Consider the following 26,174-nt stretch of genomic DNA (forward strand, 5'->3'; position numbering starts at 1 on the left):
CAGCCAGAGATCTGGCTACGCAGAGCAATTATCACTTTATATACTGCTTTTGTAACTCTAGATTTCCTGTATGCTGTGTATATAAGTTTCCAAAGCAGTGAAATCTAGGATTTCATAAACAAAACACATAAATAAAACTTTAAATGAAAGAAATAGCTACACAACAGTTAAAGATGAAAGTAGTATTTCTTAGGGTGAAACAAATTTTAAAACTCTAATTACAAGGGTAAAAACTGTCACAATTCAAATCCTTTCAACAGTAATATGTTTTCCTTCCTTGTTGAGTTTTTCTTTTCTGGCAGCTTCTGCTGAAGAATAATCTTCTATCTGACCTGACATTTTCCTCCTTATTTGAACTTCGATTCTTAATCTCAGCATTTTTGTCTTTAAACAAAGAAATGGTTTCCTGAAAGTGGATGAAAAAGGTTTTGCTCATTCATTATTTATAAGCTTCTATTGTGATTCTTTTTTTTAATTGGAAACTTTCAACTGGTGTTGGTTATTGCTGATATGTGATAAGGATAACTGAAAAGCTTCTCAGTCCTGTCTGGCAAGGATATATTATGAAAGTTAAGATTGCATTCATTTGCAAAGACTTTCTACATGATCCACAACATGAAATGTTTCTGTATTTATTCTGAAGGAAATTAGCTTTCCTGACACTTATTGTAAAGGCATTTGAGAAAGCATTTCCAGTTATTTGGTAGATCGTTATTTCATGAAACAGCTTTCAAAATGAGTGAGACAGGTAGGGCAGGTTAGCAGAGACTTTGCAGGCAATTTGCACAGGATTTATTGAAATATGGGAAGTGTTCTCAGGCTTGGCGTCAGTTTTCAGTCTCCAGCTTAAGTTTTTCTCTGCTTGTGTTTGGCTGGTCTTCCTACCTCTGACTTGCTCTCTGAACCCTCTTGGCCACAGGATTGCTGTCGCTCAGAGCAGCACATAATCTCTTCAGCAGCCTTCCCAGGAGGCAATAGAGGGAATGAGAAAGAAGACCTAAGACCTGTCAGTGACAAATGATTGCTAGGTGACTGGCAGTGTAAAGTGTTAAAGAAAAGCATTCACTCTTAAAGTGAATTCTCTTAAAGGCAGTGTGAGCAGAAGCTAAATTGGAGAGAGACAAGCCTCAGGACACCATAATGTAATGTGTCAGAGCACCCTTCACTCTTTCTCTGGACTGAACCTATCAATGAGTTACCAATAGCTTGCTAATGGTGAGCTTTAAGAGAGGTCAGACGTGTCTTTGAAAGTGTGAGTACTTGTGCAGTGTTATGAGTTTTAATGTCTAGGTAATTGATTTGAAATTTGAGATTAAACCCAAGTCAGCAGCCAAGCTCCACAGAGCCACTTGGTCACTCCTCCACCAGCAGGACTATGGAGAGAATTGGCAGGGTAAAAGGATAGAACTCAGGGGCTGACATAAAGACAGTTTGATAGGAAAAGCAGAAGCCATGCACACAAGCAAAGCAAAACAAGGAATTCATTCACCTCTTCCCATGGGCAGCCAGCTGTTCAGCCATCCCCAGGAGAGCATGGCCCCATCCCACATAACCCTTACCCTCCTTCTTCCTTCTTTCCCCACTTTATATACTGAGCATGAGGCCATATGGCCTGAAATGTCCCTTTGGTCAGTTGAGATAACCTGTCCCAGCTGTGTCTCATCCCAGCCTCCCGTTCACCTCCAGCCCCTTGCCAGTGTGACAGTATGACAAGCAGAAAAGCCTTGGCCCTGCTCAGCAAGAACAAAAACATCTCTGTATTATTAACCCTGTGTTCATCACAAATCCAAAATACTGTACTAGCCACTGTGAAGAAAATTAACTTTACCCCAGCTGAAACCACCAGACAATCTTTCCAAATGTTAGAGCCATTCTCGTCTTCAAGTATTTCAAGTGCATGTGCACCATGCTTGGTTTCACCTGTTGGCAAACACTGTTCCAATATTCTTCTGAGATCTGATGACTAAGTATTCCCTATAGCTGCCAGCAGTCCTGTTGAGCTGCGATGCATGAATAAGGAATAATGCTCAGAAACTAAATGGTTCTGTTGTAGGACAAGGTTTAATAATATTGGTTCCTGAGACAGGCTGCTGAGTGCTGATTATGCAGCAAGATTTTCTAAAAGACTAAGCATCTAATCACTCCCACTGAATTAGGATAGTGAAGCAAAAGGGGCATCTGGAAGGCAATGGGAAAAGGGATTGTCAAACTGATGTCAAAGGAAGGTTTAAGGGAGTGCATCATTTGCTGTGTGGAGAATCAGAAGAGGCTATATAAAAAAAAATTTGAAAAGCTTTTCAAGGAGGAGTCCTGGAGGCAGCACCTTGTTTTTGCAGAGCAAACTAAGACCTAGGTATTTTTTAGGCTTTCAGCTATATGTAATGTTATTTTTTTTTTCTGCTGATTCTAAATCAAGCATAGCCTGTGTTCTCTAGATGAGAAACCTCTGTGACCCTTAGTTATCTGGAGAATAGTCCATGCTAGGTTTATTTAATTTGCTATAAAATTTACTTCATACTTGTTGGAAAGTGAATACTCATCACTTGCTCACATTTCTCTTTATAGTTTACATGGAACCCTAAGTTTATAAAGAGCTGCAGTGACATAACAGTGTTCTTAGTAGTGCCAAGCTATGGCAATCTACTGTGAGCTTTGAAATCCTTAATCTTCATATGGAGCCATGTGGTTTGGGCACTGCAATGATGTTACACAGACATGTAATTCGGCTTTATGGTAGCATAGACATAGTTTTTAAAAAAAGTATATCAAAAAAGTCATATAGGAGTTCATGAATGGATATACACTATATTCATATCAATATACATATTTTCTAAACTTAGGATATGGTGGTTTATGGGGCCTTTATAAGCATAAATTTTACTGGTGCTTATACTGGTATAAACATTTTATGTTGACTTAACTGCATCTCTTTGAGGGTTATTTGCAGTCAGACTGACATAACTGAGGGTGCTATGAGCTTTAGATACAGTGTCAATTAAAGCTAGGCAGCATTGTCTACATAGAGAAAAATAAAGGAAATCCATCTGTCCCATCTCTTATGCATTGCAAGTGCATTCCTCTCATCCTTAAACACTCTCAGTAGAAGCTGTCTTCATGATGTGTGAATAAGTACATTTGCAAAATGTGTTGAAAATAGAAATTATGAAATATAGTGAAAGGAACTGAAGCTACACATAGTCTCATCTGGAAATTTTCGGTGTAAGTGGATAACAGTCAAACTGGCAATCATAATACTGCTGTGCATTTTGGTAAGTTTGTTTTATTCAGATGATATCAGTTGCAAGATGTTTCTTTGCTTTTATTCAACAAGAACATGTAACTACCTGACATGCTCTTGAAAATCCTCTGTACTAACTTTCTGAAATGTGAGCTAATTAATTAAGTGATAGTGAGTCAATTTGTGTGGAGTTGCTTAAAGTGGGCCATAAAACTCTGTAATAAAATATGTAGAGAAAAACCTTTCAATATACCTTTAAGAGTATCTCATTCTTTGTTGGCAGAAGGCTTTCATCTTGGCCATATAAGTAATCTATTCTGTGACAATTAATTAACAACAAGGATTGTTTATAATTCCATGAGAATTATAGGCATAATTTACAGTCACATTTTTTGGGGCAGTTTTATCTGGGTTGGTTAGTTTTTGTACTTTTTTGTCCCTCTGTGAAGGAACAGCTTCAGATTCAAGTTCTGAAATTTCTCTGCTCCTGTCATGGTAGTGACAAAAATTATCTCACAACCCCAGTACATTTTCTCTCATATTTTTCTTCTGCATTTTAATGTGAGCTTCAGTACAATATCTTGATTATGATTATGAAATGATCTAGTTAAAAAATAATAGAAGCACTACAGAAAGAAGCCAACATCATATTCTGAATATTCTGAAAAGCACTTTGTTGGTGTGCTTCTATGAAGGAGTTCTACTCTCTCCTGTCCTTTTATTGTTGAACACTCAGAGGTTTTGACAGATATGAGCTACATTATACAAATATTACACTAACTTTAATAATTCAGAATTTCCAAAGGAAACTGAAGGGAACGGCATATAGAAAAGTGAGCCTGCAGTCCCGTCCTTATCTGTATTGACCTGTGCAAGAGAGAAAAGAACCACAGTCCTGACTCTTTGCCTCCTTTAATTAATATTTGGAATTGGCTTTTTGGCTGATCAGCACTTGGGGATCTGAAAAACCTGCAGCTGTAGTTGTCCTTGATGGGAGAACAAAAGATCACAAAACACATTTTTTGTGACTCCCCCTCAGCACCCCTGTAATCACACTATAAAATGGATAGTATATCCTTCCTCTCAATAAAAGTATGTTTTATTTCCCTCAGAGATTAATTTCCACTGTTGTCACTACCTTAAGATATCAAATATCTTTATGGATTTTCTTGACTTCAATAAAGTGTGGCATGTCCTCTATGAACTGTCCTTTCCTGTTGGTAAGGGACAAGGCATTGATCATGTGGTTTCCTGGTATTAGATACTGGGATTTTTTTTCTATACTCTTGGGTTTCCAAGTCCAAAAATCTTGCTCTTCAGGCTTCTGTAGCAGCTTGTTTCTCCAAATACTGAGCTCCATTCCTACAAGGGCTAGCTCCTGGTAGCCAGGCTAGCTGCTTATAGGATAGGCACATTCTCAGTGTTATTTCACCTGTAAAGGAAACCGTGTAAGAATTTATGAATGTTGAAAAGAAATGGCATCATCTGTCACATGAAATAATCACAGAAAAACGTCCTTAATTACTGTGCTTAATCAGACCACAGATTTAGATTTTTTTTGTGTATGTTTTTTTGTGTACGTTTCTCCACCTGTTATGTGCTTCCCACATTTCATCTGGTCCCAGTACTCTCCATACAGAAATGGTTGCAGGGCAATTATTCATTTCCCTTCCGTGCTTATCAGAGCTATGAGGCTTTGCTGTGAAGCTGGGGCTAGACCAACACCAAGGTGTGTGTCATCCCCTTTTGCTGTCAGGAGATGCTGTGGACTATCTGGTATCTAATATGAGCACTATATATCAATATGCATCCTGATGCTTTTCTCTCTTCTCTCTAGGTTGTGTTTTGATGTTTTAGATCCACAGGTAACAGCTGTCATGCTAGAAATACAAATGGAAGTAGATTGGTTCTGGTTTTAGCATTAACCATTTTAGCTTTTAGATGGCTACTGGGAATATTTTACTGTTTAAGATTGTCAAGAATTGATTCATGTATCTATTTCACAGTAAATGTTCAGTCTGTGACAGAAATTATAAACTTATATTCACTTCTAAGAGTATGTGATGCCATGTGGATGGGCTTTCTGAAACTGCTGCTGGACACCAGGTGATTTTGCTTTTATTCCAAACTAGTTTTAGGTCCATCTGAGTGGGTCATGCTCATGGGAAAGGCAAATAAGTCTTCAGAACTGCAAACTCCAGCTCTTGAAGTTCGTTTAGTAAATGCCTAGGACCATCTGCCAGATTTGCAGCCCAGTCTACAATTTGTTGTAGACAATTCTAAGAATATAACAGTATATATAAAAACATAACAATAAAAATAGTGGTTTGTGTTAAGGAAACTTTTGCCTCCTGTGGGCTCTCAGATTAGTATTAGTCAGACTGTAGACTTTACTAAAATGGAGCTAGCTGCTCTATTCAGCAGAGCTGAACAGGCAAAATCCCTTTGAGTGAGAAAGGAGAAAAGGTTAATGTAGAGCTGTTGGGTGAAATACAGTCTTTCCAAATTTGCCATCTAGCTCAAGATCATCAGCTTCCAAAATCAGTGTCACAAATAGGGTCACAAACTGGGAATTTAAATGTAAATTGGGTTGTGCCTGCCCAGACAGAGGTCTGAAAGGAAATTTTTGTCTCTGCTGAGCCAGCTCTTCAAAGAAATCTTTAGCCAATTGGCCTGTGGTTTGTAAGTCTCATCAAAATGTAAAAGTTTTAGTGTAAAAATGATAATTCAGTAAGCTCCTGCACTTCTAAGCCACACCAAAATCTCGACAAAAATAGCAGAAAATAATTGATGCCAGATGTTACTGGAAGTGTGGGATAAATGCACGCCAGAGTTCCAGGTACAGTGGCCAAGACAGCAAACAAACAAATTCCTCTATCTGCATACTCTGTTCTGTAAGGTACAAGAAGGCCATAGATGTGACAACAGTCCCAAAATACCAGATGAGACTAACTGTAAAATTTTAACTCAAGTGTGCATTGGTTTTAATTATATAACACAGTACGTTTTGGAGCCAGGGTACTAACGAGTTGCTAATTCCCAGTCAGAGTAAGAGATTTGATTCCCAGCATATCTGCTAACTAGCCAGTCTGATCCGTACTGGCTGGAGCCTGCCCCATGACTCTCCTGGGAAATACTTCACAAAGCAAGATGTCCTAGTTGTTTAAATGGGAGGGGAATGTGTGATTTAGCTGTGTTTGTTCTCCCAGTGAAAATGTCCTGCATAGTGGGAGCCAGTAAGAAACTGTGTGATCTAAAAGCTGGAGATGACTGTGTCCAATAATGGTTTCCTGATTATGTAAATGACTTCCTAAAAATGCTTTACATTTCTTTCAAGAACCAGAAATGTTTCTTTTAATGATGTTAGCTGTCTGGAATTCTGATTTAATTATTCATGCCCTATTCTTTCATATTTCTTTTCCTTTTGACATACTGTCAAAAAAGAAGAAAATTGGTTAAATATTTGAGAACATGTGAACTGCCATAAACAATCAGTCTTGTTTGTTTCTCTGCAGAACAAAAGGAAGTAAAGGTGGGAGAATACAATGCTGTGGATGACAAATTGGTAATAATCAACAACAGCATCAGGTTCCAAGGTAGGCGACAAAACTGGAAAGAGGTACAGGAGTGACATGAATTGCTGTATGTAGTTTGTAAGACTGTGTGCTCTTAAAAAACTGTTTTAGGATTTTTAATATCAAATTCTGTGACACTGGAGAAAGTAAAAGGGAAAAATGCTTTAAAAATAGCATTCTGAACAGAAGATTGCAGTGTTTTGATATCATATACTTGGTTTTTTATTCCAATGTTAGGGCAAAATCAAATTTATATTTGTATACAAATGTTCTTTGATATATCAAGAAGCAGGTTCTTCACCAATTGATAATGTTCTATGTCACCCCCATTTCCTTTTCCCCCTGGTTCATCTCACCTGAGGGATGCTCTCAGGTTCCAGTGTTTGCAGACATGAGAAGGAGGTAGTTGTTTTTCTTTGGGAGGTGTCTATTAGGTATTTCAAAGATAGGTTTTCAAAATACCAAGGCTGGCTTTAACACGGCCTGTAGCAAATATGGCCATAGAGGGTTTTCAGACCAGCAACACTCCAAAGGTCCACAGCAGACATAGCTTTTCTTGCTGCATCGTCCTGCCATTTTTATCCCATGCTGCTCCAAACATGGGGACTTCCTCAGCCTTCTAGCAGCTGGAGTGCAGGCATACCCATGCTTTTCAGAGCCCGTGGTCATGGCAGCCAGGTATGAGCTGAAATGAGTTTTAAGGGTGTCTCCTGTTGAATATAGTCACATACATTATTTTCAAAGCAAATTTTTAAGATTTAATCTTAAGCTCTGCTATGGTGGAGTTCAGTGAGAGAAAGTGAAGTTGCCTTTGTGAGTTCTGTGTGGTTTTCCCTTGAGAGTTGTAAGGTGGATGAGTATCAAGCTGTTTCACTGTTGTACTCTACTACACCTTTCTCCAATGTCCCAACACCCAAGGTTTTCATGAGCATGGGTGGAGTTCCACCACAGTGATCTAATTCATGACTGCTTGTCTGTCTGGAGCTTTCCACCTTTCCTTCTGATATCCCTTTCTGGTGCTTAAAAGAGCACAGATAAACTTCTCATGTGTCTCTGGTGAATGAGGCTTTGGAAATGAAGAGTGCAGAATTTGTCCCAGTTACCAAAGTCTGGGACCCAGCAGATTATTTTTGCCGCACGGAGGAACTAATGATGTAGTTTAATACTGATTCAGAGCCATTAATTTCCAGAGAATATATGAAGTATGAATCAAGTTACAAGAGACATCTTGCCTTTACAGAAAATATATGATAGGGAAAAGTCTCTGTACAGTCTTTTTTCAGGACAAGACTTCTAGGTCCTGATCTGACAACATCTGAAGGTGGTCCTTCCACCCATAACCTGTCGTATGGTTGTCTTAAGATGTATTATGTGACCCAGGGTGAATCTTTTTCTTTGACTCATCGTAGCTCTTCATTGGGACAGTTCAATGCAGAGGACACTGACTTCCAGTCAATATAAGAAGCCTAGTAACTAAGTATTTGAAGTAGAGAGTAGTAAAAATGTCCCTGTTTAAACCATTGTATAAAATTCCACAGCAATAGGAATCAACAGGTTTGAATCGCCAGTGAACAAACAAGAAAATAAATTTTGTAGACTCGCTGTTTATATTTAATAAGTACAAACCATCAATATACTCTGTAGAGTGTAGAAACAGTAAGGTGAAGTTTTATTTTTTAGTGTTAGTTCTTTTAAATCAGGCATGTGTTTTATTGGTTCTTTGTCTTGTTACTTGTCTAATTTTATGAATTGCCGTGGACTGTAAATCCATGCAATGTGGAGGGAAAGAGGAAAATCTCAGGTACTTTTCTCTAATATTAAATCAACAAATGGTCCCTTCACTGCCACTTTTTTTGTAATTTCCTAAAGGAATTTTTTTTTCTGAAAAGTTGGGCATAAAGACCAAAGAATAGAAAATTTCCATGGTCTGAATAGTTTCAACTTAACTCTTAAAGGTAAAGCTATTTTGCTGTGCAAATCCTTGAATATTCTGTTAGGTGCAAGGCAGAAGAGTGGATGTAAAATTTATCCATGGCAGCTGGATAAAAGCTGATCCCAGTCAGGTACTCACAGCTCCACTTCTGCAGCTGTGCTGTGAAAGGAGCCGCTCAGTCCTGTGGCCCTTGCAGCCCCACGGGAGAGCCGATGCGAAAGGACAGGCTCGGGAATTGTAGGGCACACAAATCTGTTTCTGGAGGAAGACAGTGATGCAAAAGGCATTTTGCCAATCTGCTGCACCAAGGAAAAAATTAGTAAGCAGGTGAAATGGAGTGTGGGAAGTCAGGGATGCAGAACTTTATTGCAGTTGTCAGAAAGTGATTCTCCTCATTAAACTGAGAAGCCTTTAATTAGTTGGAGCTGACTGTTGATGAAGTACACAACATTAAACATAGTTTCTAAGTTCAGACATTCAAACCCACATCTGCAAAGTGGATCTGTCCCTATAAAACTTTTGGTATCCATTTTCATATATTTTTTCCTTCTGTAGAATCCTGAGGGCACCAACAACTCTCCCTTCCCTCCTCCCAGGGCTTCCCCCACCATGCCCACAGCCCAAGAGCACATTTCAGCCCCAGGGCCATCAATCCTTGTCCCAGCGATGCTACACTAAGGCTGATCTCCAGCCAGGCTGTTTGAATTTGCTCTGGCAATGACAGTGGGCACAGAAATTACACTTTCTGTTTCTACTCATTGCTCTGTCAATTGTTTCAGAAAAGCATAACCTCCTGGTAAAATTTATACTCAAAGTATGCATTTTAGTGTTTATTTAATTTAAAATTAGGCTAGTTAGCATGTATGTGGTTCTGCATTGGAGTTTGGTTGTCTTTTCTTCCAAAGAGGATATTTACCTGCTCCAGAAATGCAAATCTTCATGTCAATCAGTGTGACTAACATATGTCTGTCAAAGTCAATAGTTCCAACTACTGATGTGGTTCACAGTTGCTAAGTGTGCTAATTCAAGGTATAGTACTTAGGTGAGGCAAAGTTTCTTGCAGAAATTCTACATTTGGTTGAGCTTTAGCCTTTTTTTTCTTCATGTAATTCTAGGACTTGAGCCTCCGAAGGACAAAACAATTATACAAGAGGAGCTGCGCAAAATCTCCCTGCCTCTCTACAGCATCCTTTCTGCCCTCACAATCCTAGGAATGATAATGGCCAGTGCTTTCTTGTTCTTTAATATCAAAAACAGAAATCAGAAGTAAGACATTCATGTTACTTCTATCACAAATTCTTTCATATTTAATGCCGTGTTTGTAGAACCAGTCATGTATATCTATCTATCTATCTATCTATCTATCTATCTATCTATCTATGCACACAGATATGTAAGGAAAATGTACAACTGTGGAAAGGTGGTATTTTAGAGCTATTTAATTTAAATCACTGGGTAACATAGTCACATTAAAACAGACTGCATTTAAGTTCTTTCATACTGTCTGAAAAGTGTAATTTTTCTATTTTATGTTTGACTGTCTGCTAATAATATTAACCTTTGCTAATTAATACATCAGTAAAAGATGAGGTCTTTTTACTAAGCATTCAAAAACCTGAAACAGTGCTAAACTTTATAAAACAACAAATATTGTGCATGCCTTTAGTTTTCATGGAGTTCTAGAAGAGTTATCTCTTTGCCTGGTTAGAAAAAGCTCTTCTTTATTGCTCTTGTAGCCTAGCAGTAATCTTTTCCTCTTTAATGCACTATCACCTTTTGTCCATAGACTAATAAAGATGTCCAGTCCCTACATGAACAACCTTATTATCCTTGGAGGGATGCTTTCTTATGCATCTATTTTTCTTTTTGGTCTTGATGGATCCTTTGTCTCCGAAAAGACATTTGAGACACTTTGCACAGTAAGTAATTCCATATATTGTGGTTCAATTCCAGTTGAGTTCAGTCTTACAGGAAACTCTGTGATAAATGCAAACAGAAAAATTCAGTAGTTGGATGTGTCATTCCATTAAATCACTGATCCTCATTGTTCTTTCCTGGGATATTTTCTGGCACCAAATTCTAAAACGTGAACAAAACTTTATTATGGTGGTGGTTGTTGTTTTTATTGTTGTTGTTATTATTTTTTGTAGAAAGCTTCAGATTCATTGACCTCAGACTGAAAGGGTAGATGTATATTCTTGTTTTGAAATCAAATCTAGAAAAATTATTTACTAAAGGTTGTGTTTGTAGCCTAACTTGTAATACCTGTAAAGCTACTGTGCACTGTATACATTCCATATTAGTTTAAACTACATGAATGCTGCTTGTCTAGATCTCTTTAGTCAGTCTCTTTGGCCAATTTTCCAAAGACTTCTATTAATATTTCCAAATTACACTATAAATTCTCAAAAGCCTAGATCCATAGAGAATACATTCTAGTTAAATCAAAACAAGCAACTCTGAAACCAAATTAAATATTTCCACCTAGAAAATTGTCTTTGCAATGCACTTACTTTGACTTACAGAGAAAGTCCCAAAGAGAGGGATAGGGCAAGAACTTCACTGCAATGATACTCCTTCCAGAAGCAGTACAAAACTAGTCTATAACTCTGTGACTATGATGGGGCCAATAAGAAGTGGAAAATGGCATAATCCATTTTTTATCCAGGAGTTATGCCCTTTTGTGTGAACTAGCTTCTGATGGAGAAGAAGTGTCATTAGGAATCTATTGTTGATGTCAACCCCCATTGTTTTTTCATCCTCCATTGCAGAAGGATCTGGTGGCAGGGGACACAGTTTTTAAGTCTTGATATCTGCTCAGTCTTGAGGGGCTCATATCCAGAGCTCCTGAATTCCCTGCCAGGCTGCCAGGCCATTGTTTGGCTGGGCTACAACCCTCCTCTGGAAGCAGCCATGCACTGCTGAGCAGAAAGAAAGTGGGAACCAGAGGAACTAATCAGCATCTAGCTGTTCTAGGAAACAGATTTCCAACCAAATGTAGCTTTATAAGACTGAATTTGAGTCCTTCTTTACATGTGAAACATCTCACTCCTAACTTTGAAATATGAACCAATGTCCAAAATCCTGTGCCTCTGAGCTAGAAGATTTCTTCTATCTGATTTTTCTCTAATCTGCCTCTCAAAATGTAATCACTATTCTCATTTTCTAAATGCAACAAAATGTTACTGTGGGCTACTTATTTAGTCTAATCCTACATACCTCTTTTCTTTACTCCAGTTTGTATCTGTAACAATATGTTAGGTCTGTTTGTCTGCTATAGAGGGATAGATCTTCACTTGAGTAAAACAATTACTGGGCTTCAGAGACCAATAAAAGAAAGGGTTGAAGGAGAATGCTGTGCACTAAAGTCAAACTTTGATTAAGAAATATCACCTCATGCCTTAAGCACGTATTTTATTTTTTTTTTTTAGTTAAATGCTGTATAAACAGAGCAGAGTCTGAGATTTCTTCTCAGTCTTGGCTTTCCAGGTTTTCAGTTAATACAGAAGCATTTCTGATTGTGTTTTCCTGTGCATGGCTACTAATGTATCTTATGAAGCCCAGCTCTGTCAGCAATTACTATGACTACAGTCATAGATGCTACAAATCCTTCAGTAGCCACTGATAAGGAAGGTTTTTTCAACATCCCATGCATTAAAACAATTCTTTTAAATCTTTTTCCTCCAAATATATTCTTTTAAATGGGATAGCTTATACTTCTCTTAGATATCATCTCAACATGGCAACCATTCACTGTGGCAATGTGCTTTTATTGTATCTAGAAAACTCTGAATTAATGCTGGGAAATTCATAAATATGGGAGGTGAAAGCACTTACCTGTTGAATTACTTCTCTCTCTCTCCTCCTCTCCTCAAAACATCTAGCAAGTGCTGGGTACATTTTGTACTTTTGTCTCCATGTCACCAACATCTCAATTCTCATAAGTTTAGTGGTTTCATAAGGTCTGCTTACAGATACTAGTGTTTATAGGATCAGGCCAGGACAAGTTTCTCTTCATCATCCATCCGCCTTGAAATGAATGATTTTTTTTACTCATTCTAGCCATGAGAGATTAGTTTAAAATTTCCATTTCATTTCAGACTGTGGCTTAGTCCTAAAAAAGCCAATTACAATTAAGAGTGATCACAAAAAACCATTGAGGCAAGTCAGGATGTAACAACTGTATCTCAGACACACAAGAGCCATAGGTCAACGAAGGGAGATATTTTTTTGGAAGGGAAGTAAAAGTTTTCATTCAAGTTTTATAAGCACATGCAAAGCTATAAAGCTGTCATTAGCGTGTATACCCTGTCCAAGCCAAGCAATCGCCCCCATTGTCTTCTGCATTTCAGAAGTGATAAGATTCACCAGAGTAGCAATATATACACAATACCCAGTGTACTTAATTGGATATGTTCTTTATGGTCTCTGTTTAAGTTCTGACTATTTTTGGCCAACTTATAGGAGGTCCTTAACACTTCTGTGTTTACTAAGGTGTTCCTGCCACAGCAAGGGGATTGGAAATAGGTGGCCTTTAAGGCATATTACATTCCAGGCCATTCTATTATTCTGCCCTCACAAATTCAGGAAAAATGGTTTCCAAAATGTAGGTATTACATTCAACTCTGTTTCGTTTGTTTCCTCTAGAGCATGTTGTTTGTAATGCTGTTTGGAGGGTGAAATGCTTTACAACATCAGCTCTTTTTTTACTTTTCAACAGTTTATGCCTATATGTGGCATATGCCTAATGCTGTAATATTCCAAGGACAGTGAAACATGACCCAAAATTACACCAGTAACATCTGAACGGTTCAAAGGATTTATTTGCTAAGTTGTACTACCACTTGCCACTCTGTAAGGCACTGGGTGTAGGAGGAGGTGGTCTATAAGTCATTATGTTGAAACACAGAAACAAGTGTTAAGCGTAGTTAAGAGTCAGCAAAGCACTTTAAACATATAGTAAAATAATTTGCTGAGTAAGGGTATTATATTAGTCTTTAAAATTATAAAATGTGGACTTTGTGACAGAGTGATAGAGTGGATAATTTGTTCCCAAACACACTCATTTTTATCTTGGTATGCCCATTTTCTATGGAAAAGTAATCAAGTATATTTAAACACATAATAATTCTGTGTTTTCACAGTAAGAACTCATAATAGCAAATGTAGCATAATTTAGTACCATGTCAGAATTAGAGATTAGGTATCATATTTTATAACTCCAATTATATGGAATTAAAAGGATCCAGAGAAGTGAGTTCTGAGAAAGTGGTCAGTGTATTATTGAACCATTAGATCATGTCTTACTTAATAGCAACTTTATTGGTTGTACAGAACAAGAAAAAACAATACAATATTTCATTACATCCATATGTATGCCAAAGTACAAAGTGTTTCAGAGAGAGAGAATGAGAATGATTTATCTTTGTTTTTAATCTCTGTATCACCATGGTATCATAGCAAAAAACCCCAAAAAAACCCAAAAAAACCCCAAAAAAACCCCAAACAAGCAAACAAACAAAACAAAAAAACAAACAAACCAACAAAACCAACCAAAAAAAAAAAGGAGAAGTTAGAAGTAAGGGTGTGAAATGAGATGTGGTGCCAACTGGAAAAATGCAAGCAAGTGGAAACATCTTTGAAAGCAGTCATTATATGGAAGAGAGACTCAAAATTAGCAATGCTAGTGACATATCCTATGAAGAGTTTAAGGTGACATACTAAATAGAGACACTTAAAATAGAGAGAATATTAGATAAGATCATAACGTTTAGACTTCTGAAATACATTCCACTGAGAGTTTCATGTTTTAAGATGAGTAATGTCTTTCCAAGTTCTAACTGCTATGGAATGAAAGACTACTATGGTCCTGAGGATGACCATGGTCTTCTCTGTTATGCATCTTCCTCAAGTAAGTAAATCTAATTATTAAGTTTGGGCTGAAGGTGTTTTAAGTACTCCACATTGCTCTGACCCATAGTTCCACAAAAAAAGGCCTGGTTCATTAGGTAGTAGTAGAGTGAACAGCTCATCTCTTCAGTTTTGATAGTTCTGATGTGTAGCAGGACTTTCTCCTGGGGAGTGTGCTGCACTGGGTCATTGCAGTGATTGGAAAGGGACAAATGATCTGTCTTGATTAATTTGATATCGATTCATGCTTTGATAGGAGATATGTATTCTACAGATAGAAATTGCATTTCAATATCCTTTACACTCCAAAGTGTTCTGCAAAGGTGTCACATAAAATATAAGAGGATTTAAGTCTTGCAATTTACATAGGCACTAAAATGAAGCATGCTTTGTCTTGTCCATCTCATCAGTTAGCATAGTGTATATGCATTGCCAAAGTCAGGCAGATGTTCTGTGATTTCAGGTGATCAGGCTCAGTGAGCCTGGTCAGTGTTTTGGCTTGGATGAAGTTAAAAAAAAAAAGACATGAAGGTTTTTGTACACTGCAGACTGTGCTCAGGCTCTTAGGTTTTAGTTGGTTACTCTCAGCCATGATGTGGGCATTTGGAAAAACTCTTTGTATAGAAAGAAGAAACCAAACAGTGGGGTGGGATGGAGAGACAGAAAGAGAGGAGAGAGTACAGACCACTGATAAAGTCCAGCTCACTACTACAGTGTGTGTGTGACTACCCAGAATTTTTGTTTTTCTCAGAAAAACATCTTGATTACATGTGCATTCATGGCAGCAGTAGATGTTATAGACCTTCTATCTTCTCAAAAGTGCATTTTAAAATGTGACCTTTAAATGTGTTCAGATATTCAGACATACTTAGCATTTTCAACAATATTATTCTTAATTATGGGTCATGAACCCTTTTGACTCTGTGCCTTGCAACAATGTGAAAGGCAGGTTTTTTTCTTTTTTACTGTTGTTTTTTTGGTTTTTGTTCTGAGGGGGAGGAGGTTATATTCTTATATCTGCCATGCTGAAAGAACAGCTAAGCAAGGTGGAACTCCATGGTCCACATTTCACCCTTTCTAGGGAAACCCTGAACCTATGAAGGCTGGGGATTGCAATGTGATATAAGAGTGGAGAGACATCCTGAAAAACACATTAAACAGAGACTTATAGACTGTACTGAGGAACAGGCAGGAAAAGACAGTTGTGATCTGTTATGGGGCAGGTTCCATGCTAGGAATGGGTTCCTAGGGATGGAAGCAGGCTGCAGTGTGAGGGGGATGGTGGGCAATTTGCTGAAACTCCGAAAGCTGGCTGAGTGCAGCTCTACAAGGAGGGACTGGCCTCTGACAGTAAAGCAGGGAGAGGGAGAAGATGCATGAACCTTCTGTCCTTTTATTTATTTCTGCTTTGTCTTCGCTTGTAACTTTGCATTTTCTCTTTTTAACCAAGTTTGAGGCAACAGACTGAAAGGAAAACATGGGCAGCACCACCACTAAAGCTGTGGCTTTCTCTGTGGGCAAGAAGCACTTGGACTAGACCCTGTGCTACCAAACCGCATGTGGCCTTGAAGTTTGGAAAGCTGATGATGTGATGACCTTTATGACAATTCCTGCCCTTTATGCTCTTCAGGCATTCCCCAAAACTCAGGCTTTTGTTTTGGTTTGTTGGGGGGGTTATTTTTTTTTTTGCAAGGGGAGGATGTTTCCTGTCTTTAGACTTTATATTTGCCTAATTATTTTGCTCCAATTGTTTCCAGTTTTGGCCAGAAATTTAAAAGAAAATCCAACAGACAGGCATTCAACTTCTATTGAACTGCAAAAGGATTTAGACCTCTAATCTATTTCTTTGTCTCTGGAAACCAGAGGCTTTGCTTGTGTTTTTCATCTGGCCTTTTTAATTTTGTGTGTATTCTTCAGTTTATTTCCTACTTAATTGTTTAGCTGTTAATTTTAATCTCCCTTTTCTGTATAATCATTTCCATAATTGTTCTCACTGTCGTTCAGTCTGAGACTGATCTCACTCCTATTTAATTCAAAAGCAGTTCTGTTACTGAGTTCAACATGAGCCTGATCAGCTTCTATTTTAGTAAATGACATTTTCTTGAGGGTAAAGAAAAAAGAGTACGGACAAAAGTTATAAGGCTGAATAGATCCTAGTAACAAAATTATGTCATATACTGAAGCAAATACACCACAACCTTGCCAGAGATTTATTAAGGTAATATTTTGAGAATGTTTTCCTCTCCTTCAGTAGAAACAGCAGACAGTGTTTAAAGCCCCCTTATAAAAACAGGAGAAATGATAACATCTTTTACGCTACCCATAGTTAGTGTAACTCTGAAAAATGATCTGAAAGATATTAAGAAATCACTACAGGAGATCTCACAGCATGTGATGAACCTCTGTATTTAATTTATGTGAAAAACAGCAGGATTCAATTCTCTAACATTATTGCCACTTATGTTTTACAGGAATCTATGCTGGTGCCACACAAATTCTAAAAAATGAGCTAAAAGTCATAAAAAATTGTCCAAAATGTCTGATACAAATGAGAAAAGTACAATTCAAAGGGGTGAACTCATTCTTTGGTGTCTGCTTGTGCTCACACTGTCAATTTTGCCGTCACTAATAGGAGCAGAGCCATAACCCAGTGAAAACTACTTGAGATGACACATTTTTTTTCATCATAATTACCCATAATGTCCCCAGTTTTCCAAGAAAAATAGAAGGTGCTTAATTTCCAACTCCTGCATACTCCAAAAAAATCAATACAATTGTCCACTTAAAGACAATTGTGTTCTCCAGGGCTAACTGCACATCGTGGTTTATTCTCACATTTGTTCCTTCTAAGTGCCTAAATCTAGTACTGAGATGCTACCAAGCTTCTCAGCAGTAATGTTCAGCTGCAGCCTAACCCTCTGGGCAGGTGTGTGTAGAGCTGGCTCATTATTGGTATTCCTTAAGTCAATCAGTCCGAGTCTCATAAACAAAGCTGGAGAGCTGAGTGTCAAGTCCTATAAAAGAAAAATTTCCAAGTTTTATTTAAAAAGAAAAAAAAAAAAATTATGTCTTGAAGTGGGGAAGAGTATGTTTTCAAGAATGTTTTACTAACTGAAGGAGTTCTTAAAGAACTAAGCAGTTTCACTATCCCATTCAAGTAACTGTTATTTAAAACAAAACAAATCACCTAGAGAAGTGATAAGAAGTTTGAAGCTTTTAACTACATCACATGAAGGTTCTTTGTGCTGATACTTGGGTTTCTTTATTCAACACTCTGAGCCTTTAATCTCATCTTTTTTTTGCTTGAGATTGGCAAACTGGATTAACATAGAATTAACAAAGCTGCAAAATGATGAAACAAGAGTGTGTAGTGTACTCAGTTCAGGTGGTTATATTTTTTTCTTTCAATTTTTTTTCTTTTTAATTTAACAAAGCAGTAAAATGCATCACTTCCTTGATCAACTACATTTTGAAACTGCTATTATTATTTCATGAACTCAAGATCCTCCCAGGTGTTCCTTGCAAGATTGTAATTGTGTGGTCTTCTGAATGCATAGGCAGTGGTGGTAAAATAAAGGAAAATAATGGAACTTCTTCAGAAATGAAAGTTTTAACTGTTCAGGAATTCCAAGTCATTTTCCAAGATTTTATAATTTTATAATTATAAATTATAATTTATTTTATAGAGAATTGTAAATATACTAAAATAAAATATTTAAAATTAGTTCAAATAATTTGTTGTTTATCTGAAAGTCAGCAGCATCTAAAATGTTTGGGTTATTCATAAAATTCATCCTTAGAATATATAAAAAGATATTTTTAATTCTTTTTCGGGGTGTTTCTGGCACTTCCACCACTTACTAATTGGGAACATTGTTCACAATAATATGGCTTCCTTTATTAATAATGAGTGGTAATATCAGGTAACTTTTATGTCTGTTACACAGGTTTATCATTAGTAACCACTTCACCATTCCCATAATGACATGATGGGAGAAGCTCAGATAGATTTGAGTGAAGATATCTAATAGCAGCAAATATAGACCAGCCAGCTAAATCTCAAGGTTGAGAGGAAATAGGATTGAATTTAAAGTAATTTTTCATGAGATTGTTAACCTATCTGTGCTTATTATGTGGCAGAAGAATTGTCTTCCTTGAAAAAATAAAAGGTGTTTTGCACCTTATGGATAGATTAAAAACAGAGGAGCTTTACTGCCAAAGGAAAATAAAAAGTAATCTCCTATGAGATGTAAGAAATATCTTGTTCTTAGATGCAGTGACTCTTTAGCTGAAATTTACAATATTTGTTTAAAGTTTAATATTTAATGAAGGTAAGGGTTTTTTTTAAAAAAAATGGTCATATCTGTTTCAAGTCTGGAACATTTTCAGAAAGATCTCTTTGTGGAGATAATTTCAGTGTTTACTGTTTGTCAACTGTGCTCTCCACCAGATAAATGTTTTTTTAGGTTTATTTAGTTATTAAGTTAATGTACCTGTAAGAGCTTCTATCAAGTATTTTATAAAAAGCAAAAACTCCTGCATGGTGTTTTCAAAAATAAACCCTAAATCAAAATAGTGTAGTACCTAGAAAGAAAACAGACATAAGAATCTTAATTTTGCTATCTGGGTAGGAAGACTTGATTGTTGTAAACCAAATTATATCATTTTCTTTGACACTTGCATGTTGTCTTTGAAATAAAGAGAGCAAAATATTTGAAGGACATGTTCAAATAGTAAAGACATTTTATTTAAAAAAAAAAAAAAAGGGAACCAAGACACATAAGCAGATAATTGAAAGTATATCCTAAAATAATTGAAGCATCAAGATTTTTGTAATGACTTAACCATTTAATAAAAAAAGAAAGAATTTTTTCAGGTTTTGTGTCTAGTTATAAATAGGAGCAGCTATTTGAATCTAAGTCTTGCCTACCGAAGAAACCTGCTTGTTCAGTGGGTACTGAGGAAAGGATGGTTTTCTTCAGCTTCTGGCGAATTTCATTGTTAGAAACATCCAACATGAGAGAATTACTGATAAATTGTATGACATCATGGACATGCTCTTCAATTACTGATATTTTTATCATGTTCTTTCAAACAAGTAGGTTATGGAGGTATGATACATTTTAAGAATATAAATGAGCAGATATAAGAATTTCAGAGACTTTTGCTGTTTTCTAAATTTCTCATTTTGCCAGCTGCATTAATGAATTATAGCAGACAAATCTGAGGTAATTTTCTTCAAAATTAAAAATTTATTTTCATCTGAAACTTACCATCTCCTTCTTAGCAACAATGATCTCATTTTGATAAAGTCTTGATATATTTAAACTAGAATGTTTCCAATGCAGTTATGTTATTCTAATATGTACAATCCCAATCAGGACTATATATTTTTTTTTAATCAAACATGCTAGAAATAACATTTTTCTGAATATTGAGTTAGAAACATATTATAAGCATAATTGAATTTATTAGTATTCCCAAGAGACAATTACTGTTTCAGTGAGAACAAAACAGAGTCTTATTAGAGACACGAAAATACCATGTATCTGTTTGCCAAATATACTACTAAGCTGTTCACAAAAGAGCTGAATACTTATTAATAGCAGCAAAAGGATTGAATGCTAAGTATGGTTATTGATGTGAAGTCAAAAAAAATGTAACTGGCTAGTGTGAACATGATGATATGAAAAGCATTTTTAAAATCCCTCAGAGTTGGTCTAACTGTGGTTTTACTGAAGCATAATGCAGGATAGTGCATATCAAGTACATATTAGTCAGCAAAGACTTGAAAAATATTGAAGTTAAAAATAATGCTTTGCTGGCCTAAATATCTATTTCTTTTTTTCTATTTCTTGTTTGTTTGTTTGTTTTGGGGTTTCTTTTTCAATATCACATTCAAGAAGGTCACAAAGTGGCAAAACTCCTGTAGTTTGAAAGTAATCACAATTGTTTTACTGGTTTTCTTAATAGATTAACCAGCCATGAGTCAACTCTACATTCAGGGTCATTATCAGCAATGCAACAAATAAACCACAACATTAGGTGACTCTAAGTCATTAATATAGACATACAAATACCTAAACAGTCCTCTATACACAATCACAATATTTTCAAATGTTAAGACTCATGGTGCTCCGTGTACTTTTTATATAATCCTAGAACGGCTTGTTTCAGAGGGTACCTTACATATCATCTAGTTCCAGTTCCACGGCCATGGGCAAAGATGCCACCCATTAGACCAGGCTGCTCAAAGCCAAATTCAGCCTGGCCTTGAACACTTCCAGAGATGGGGCATCCACAACTTTGGGCAACCTCTTCTAGTGCCTCACAACTCTCATAGTGAATAAACAGTTTTCTCTTACTTATTCACCATTTTCACATTCAACGTGTGTCTTATTTGTTTATTTTAAGGAACTGCAGTAATCTTATTGCTTTATCAATAGTTTCTGAATGAGTATATATATTTTTTTCTTTTCCCTTCCCTTTTATGTAGTAACTAAACACTATTAAAAATCAGAATTTTTTTTCCTCAGAAAATTTTGTGTAAAAAGATCATGTTCTGAATGAAAAAATGGAAATTCTGGAAAAGTCTGGAAAGGCAAAAAATAGCATGTATTTAGATATGAAACATTTAGATTCTTCCTAAGGTTTATCTTAGATGTCAGTTTTTAATCTTACCTTGTTTCTCATCAATATGCATACCCTGAAATTACAAATTAAAAATCCCAAACTCTCCAGAAGTTAGATGAGAAACTAGGCTAGTTTCTAATGCAAGGCATTGCCTTTGGGTTCTCTGAAGAATATTTCCCAAATGCTTTCTTAGAACATCCTAGTTTCTCTAAATCAGGTGGTTTTTTTATATCACAGAACAGCTCTGCTGGCTAAGCATGCATGGTCAACATGGCCAAGAGACATCTGGCTTTCCTTTTTTCTAGCTTTCCTTTACTTGTATTTAGCCAGTTTCTCCTTCAGTTTTTTCATCTGCAAGGTACAGTTCTTTGTTTTTTTACTCCTTTGTTCAGTTTTGTGCAGTCTCCCTTTTTATGGGCTGGTGCATGTGGAGGCTCAAGAAGGAGAGTGAGATTATTCCTCCTCTTTGTAATTTCTCTGACTCAGCTATTGGCTTCCAATTCCATGCTGTGCCTCTTGCATGGTCTTCTACTTGCTATGCTTTTGTAGTTTCTGATCCATCTTTGGAAAGAAAATGGCCTGTCTGGGGAAAAAAAAGTTTTCAAACAGACAAACCTGCATGGTAATGTAGACAGAAACTTCTGAGGAATTAGAGAGAGCTGTCAAGAGTTTACTGCAAGTCTGAGGGTTACTGTCCTAGCTCAAATCAAGTCTGAAAGCGAGGGCCTGTGTACAAGACGCTATGGGAATGGGAGGAATTGCAAAAAAGCTTTTTGTCGTGGTTTTAAACTAGTAACAAAAAATTACTTATTTCTTGCTAGAGATATGGATTAAAATAAGAGCAAAACAGGCTTAAAACTTAAAAGGAATAAAGACAGTTTATTAATAAACTACTAGAATAAGAATACCAGAATAAACTTTCAGAAAACCCTTTTACTTTTCACTACTTGATTATTTCTTTGTACACATAACAACATACAGACAAAAAATTTTAGAATTTTGGTGGTCAAAAACAGTTTCAATTTCTAGAGTCTTTTCATCAGTCCCTGTAGAGAAACAGAAGTCTCTTTCTGCCAATCTATGGAGTTTCTAGAGTCCACTCCTCCCATCTCACACTACTCCGAGGTGTGCATGGGTCAAATGAGTCCAGGGATGTTATTTTTAAGGATAAGTTATTCAAAGGTAGAAATCTTCTTCATTTGTTTCTGTGAGCCTTCCTGGAAATCAGCCATTTCTTTGGCCCCTTTAAGGCTTTAAAATCTTCACTTCACTTGTAAGTTCCAGCAACTCACAGTATCACAACCACTCTCTCTTTTCTCTAAAGTCCACACTTTGAATACTCTATTCCTCCAATATTCTAGTCATGAATTAAAGGAGTCTTTTAAACTATTGTCCATCTCCATAGCTGTAACAGAAAGATATTTCAGCTGTAAAGCATCTTCTTATTCCCTCCTTCTTATTTAAACTTAACTCTTTTCCTCACTGTTTTTAGTAGTTCTATGATGTCTTTTGCATGTTAACTGTCTCTTTGTCTTTCTGAGAAAAAAAGAGTAATCTGTACGTCTATCAGGTAGTAAAAAAAATTAAAGCCTTAGAAAAGCTGCAAGAATTCATGGTGTCAGGTTTCAGTCCAGCAGCAGAAACTGAAAACCAAGCTCGGCTGACCAGCTCTGCTTCTTCCCCCCCCTCCCTTCCCTGCGGCCTCGTTCCGGCCTGGGAGCGGGGGGAAAGCCAAGACAGAGCTTGTTACCTGATCAGCAGTCGGAAATCAAAGAGAACGAGACAGCTCAGAATGTACTTCTTAAGGAGGTGTTTACAAGTTGAATTCACTTTTTAATGGTCAGAACGGCTGTCAATTCTTGGAAATGACTGATAATTGGTCAGGAGGAAAAACTCCCATCAGCCACCAGTAGCTTCAACTTCCCCTCTTTTTTACTCTGTCTTAAAGGCGAAGCTACCCCATGACACTTTTCTAATCCATTTTCTGTCCTTCTTGGTCAATTAGAAGATTTTCTATTTAAAATAAAAATAAAAAGAAAGGAACTTAGTCTCTTTTTTACGCTAAAGACATGAATTCTATTTTAGTTTTAAAATCTGCTTTGTATGCGTCAAAGCTGTGGCCAGCTCAAGTCCTATTACACCATTGCTCTGTGTAAGCTCACCACCTCCTTTTTCTTAGGCCACATTTGCAGGCATTATCATTGACTCAGGTATTGCTCCTGAGGCTTGCCAACCAAAACTGTGATCCTGTTTCGGCATTTTCTCTCACAGGATAATTTAAAATCTGTTGTTCTTATCTTTCCAGGATGCTCAGGTTTTTCACTGAGTGATGCATATCTCACATAGTATAATCTTTTCTTACTTAGTCTGAATTACATCTTTTTCTCTGTTCATTTCTGTTCAAAATGTAGCTGTTAATATTAGCTCCCTGAGTGCTTTTTATAGTCTGTCTCTTGAGTTTCCCTGTTGGTTCTTTCGTCTATCTGCAAAGAACACAATAAAAGTAAAAAAAAAACCAAACAAAAAAACCCCAAAAAACCCAACCCAAACCAAAACAAACAAAAAACAGAACAAAAAAAACCAACAAAACTAAACAAACAAAAAAATCTCACAGAGAATATTTTAAGAGATTTATGGGTTTATATATGAAAGAGATAGTTAATTCAGTATCCAGATTTGTTTTGGTTCAGGAGGGAATTGACCAATGAGTAAAAAAGCAAGCAAGCAAGCAGTGAGAAATTGCTAAATACTAAGTTTTGTGAAGTTCTTCAGATTTTTTTTTTCCTCAGAGTCTTGACAAAAAAATTGTCTGAAATTATGATATCTAAGTAACTCTGTCTTCTTTTCATGTACATATTTTTTAGGTCCGAACATGGATTCTTACAGTGGGATACACAACTGCATTTGGAGCAATGTTTGCAAAAACGTGGAGAGTCCATGCAATTTTCAAAAATGTAAAAATGAAGAAAAAGGTGAGGGGAAATAGACTCGTTTCTCGTTAACCTGTTAGTACAATTTTCTAATTGTTTTCATACCTATCCTGGGTGGCCATAGCTTTGCTGACTGTTCATGTGTCACACCCAAAGATCCTGAATAGTTTGATATTAGGGCTTTTTGGTTTCTTGTTTAGTCTCTGAGAGTTGGAATCAAGCACCAGCCCTCCAGTCTTTATAATAAGAGGTGGACAGTGGAGCTGGCTGTGAAATGTCAAAGTGAATTTGGATCTCAGCTCCCTCCTAGTATGCTGCTTCAGCATCCAGAGATCTCCTTCTGGTAGATGCATTTTATGAAATGTTTGCTGATTATGACTGGCTGAGACATGGGTGTTACCTGCAGATTTCTCACAGATTGGTAGGAGGAGGCAAGAGAAAGTGCTGCTTATAGCTTTCTGTTTCTAATTATCATTGAAATTGCATAAGTTTACTCTAAGACTGATCAGACTTTAACCACAATAGCTGTCTGTCATTTTTCCTACGGCACATTTTCTGTAAAGGATTAGGCTCAGCTTAGGACTAGTGCAACTCTTCATGATATTTTTCCCATTAAGCTTCTTTTCACACATGAAGTACTTTTTATCAGATGATTTTGTTTAAAAAATGGAAAAACACTGAATAGAAAACATTTTGCCGTTAAAAACCTCATGAGAAATGTGCATGCAACAGAAAAACAAAATTAATATTTTTATAGAGTGAGCAGAAGTGCCAAGCACAGCTCCTATGTGCATCTGAATAGTTTTCTTCTAATAAACAATAAAGAGTTATATGTAACCAAATTAAGTAAAACTATGTTCCAAAACCTTGTCAGATGCCTCTGTTTTCCCCTATGTATGGTCATAAAAGAGCTCTATTGCTAATTATTTTTTTGGTAGCACTATGTTATTTTCCACAATTACAATATGTAAGGAGTCTGTCACAATGGGATAGATCATTCCCTTAGAAGGAATGGACTTTAGATAGACAGGGAGAGAGTTAACTCGGTTTCTAAGAGGATTTATGTCTGAGGTTATTAAGGAATTACATGCTGTGTCTGGAACTGGATCTATTACTCTGGCACCACAACAACACAAGCACCTAGTACTTCCCCCTCCTATTCAGTCATGTCAGGTTTGCTCTAGTTCATTATCATTCATTCTAAAAAATAATGATGAGTAAACACAAAATATCTTAAAACTAACTAAAATTATAAAAAATTTCTACACCAAAACCAGGATACTCTGGATCGAGTGAAGTGGAATCCCTTCTTTTTGCGCATGTGTGAAGAGACCACTGTAACATATCAGTTTATACTATCACAGTCTTTTACATATTTGTTTTTTCTTTTTTTTTTCAAGGATCTTACACTTCCTATATTAAAGCTTTTTAGCAAAGGTGAACCAGGGTTTTACCTTCCTGAGAAATGAAATTTTACATTGCAAATATGTTTTCAACTATATTGGTACAAATATTTTTAAATTAGTGAAGTTGCACAACACAAGACACTACGGTCTAACACATAAAAGCTTTTACTTCATAACCTTTATTATCCTCAGAATTTTATAATTTCTCCACTACATACTATTTCAAATGAGAGTGAACAGGTACTTCAATGGACTGTCACTGAGCTTTTGTCTTCTTTTTTTTAAACATTACATTTTAGCTCTGCAAGTTGCTATTCAATATTAAATTTCACTGTCTGTTACTTAAATATAATCCTCAAATTCTGTATTGCCCCTGTTCTTCAAGGGGCTCATCACCAATTGCAAATTGCAGTTGATTATGCATAGCTAGATATTATAAATTATTTAAGATCTTTATGTAAGATTAAAAAGACACTGACCAGTATAAGGGTCAAACATCTGGATGGTGACCAATGAGCTGCTTTGCCCTGAGTGAGCAAACATCAAGGC

The 26,174-nt window shown here is 36.6% G+C and overlaps 1 protein-coding gene across 1 annotated transcript in view; it reads left to right on the forward strand.

Moving 5' to 3' along the window:
- The window catches only part of GABBR2 (gamma-aminobutyric acid type B receptor subunit 2), a 466,358-nt gene that overhangs the window by 298,756 nt on the left and 141,428 nt on the right, over nucleotides 1-26,174 (forward strand). The window contains exons 9-12 of the mRNA XM_058831970.1: nucleotides 6,754-6,834; nucleotides 9,862-10,012; nucleotides 10,533-10,665; nucleotides 24,154-24,261. Of these exons, the coding sequence (XP_058687953.1) occupies nucleotides 6,754-6,834; nucleotides 9,862-10,012; nucleotides 10,533-10,665; nucleotides 24,154-24,261 (473 nt within the window). The remainder of the gene's footprint in view (nucleotides 1-6,753; nucleotides 6,835-9,861; nucleotides 10,013-10,532; nucleotides 10,666-24,153; nucleotides 24,262-26,174) is intronic.

Source organism: Poecile atricapillus, chromosome 2 (assembly GCF_030490865.1).
Source record: "Poecile atricapillus isolate bPoeAtr1 chromosome 2, bPoeAtr1.hap1, whole genome shotgun sequence".
Classification (NCBI taxonomy): Eukaryota; Metazoa; Chordata; class Aves; order Passeriformes; family Paridae; genus Poecile; species Poecile atricapillus.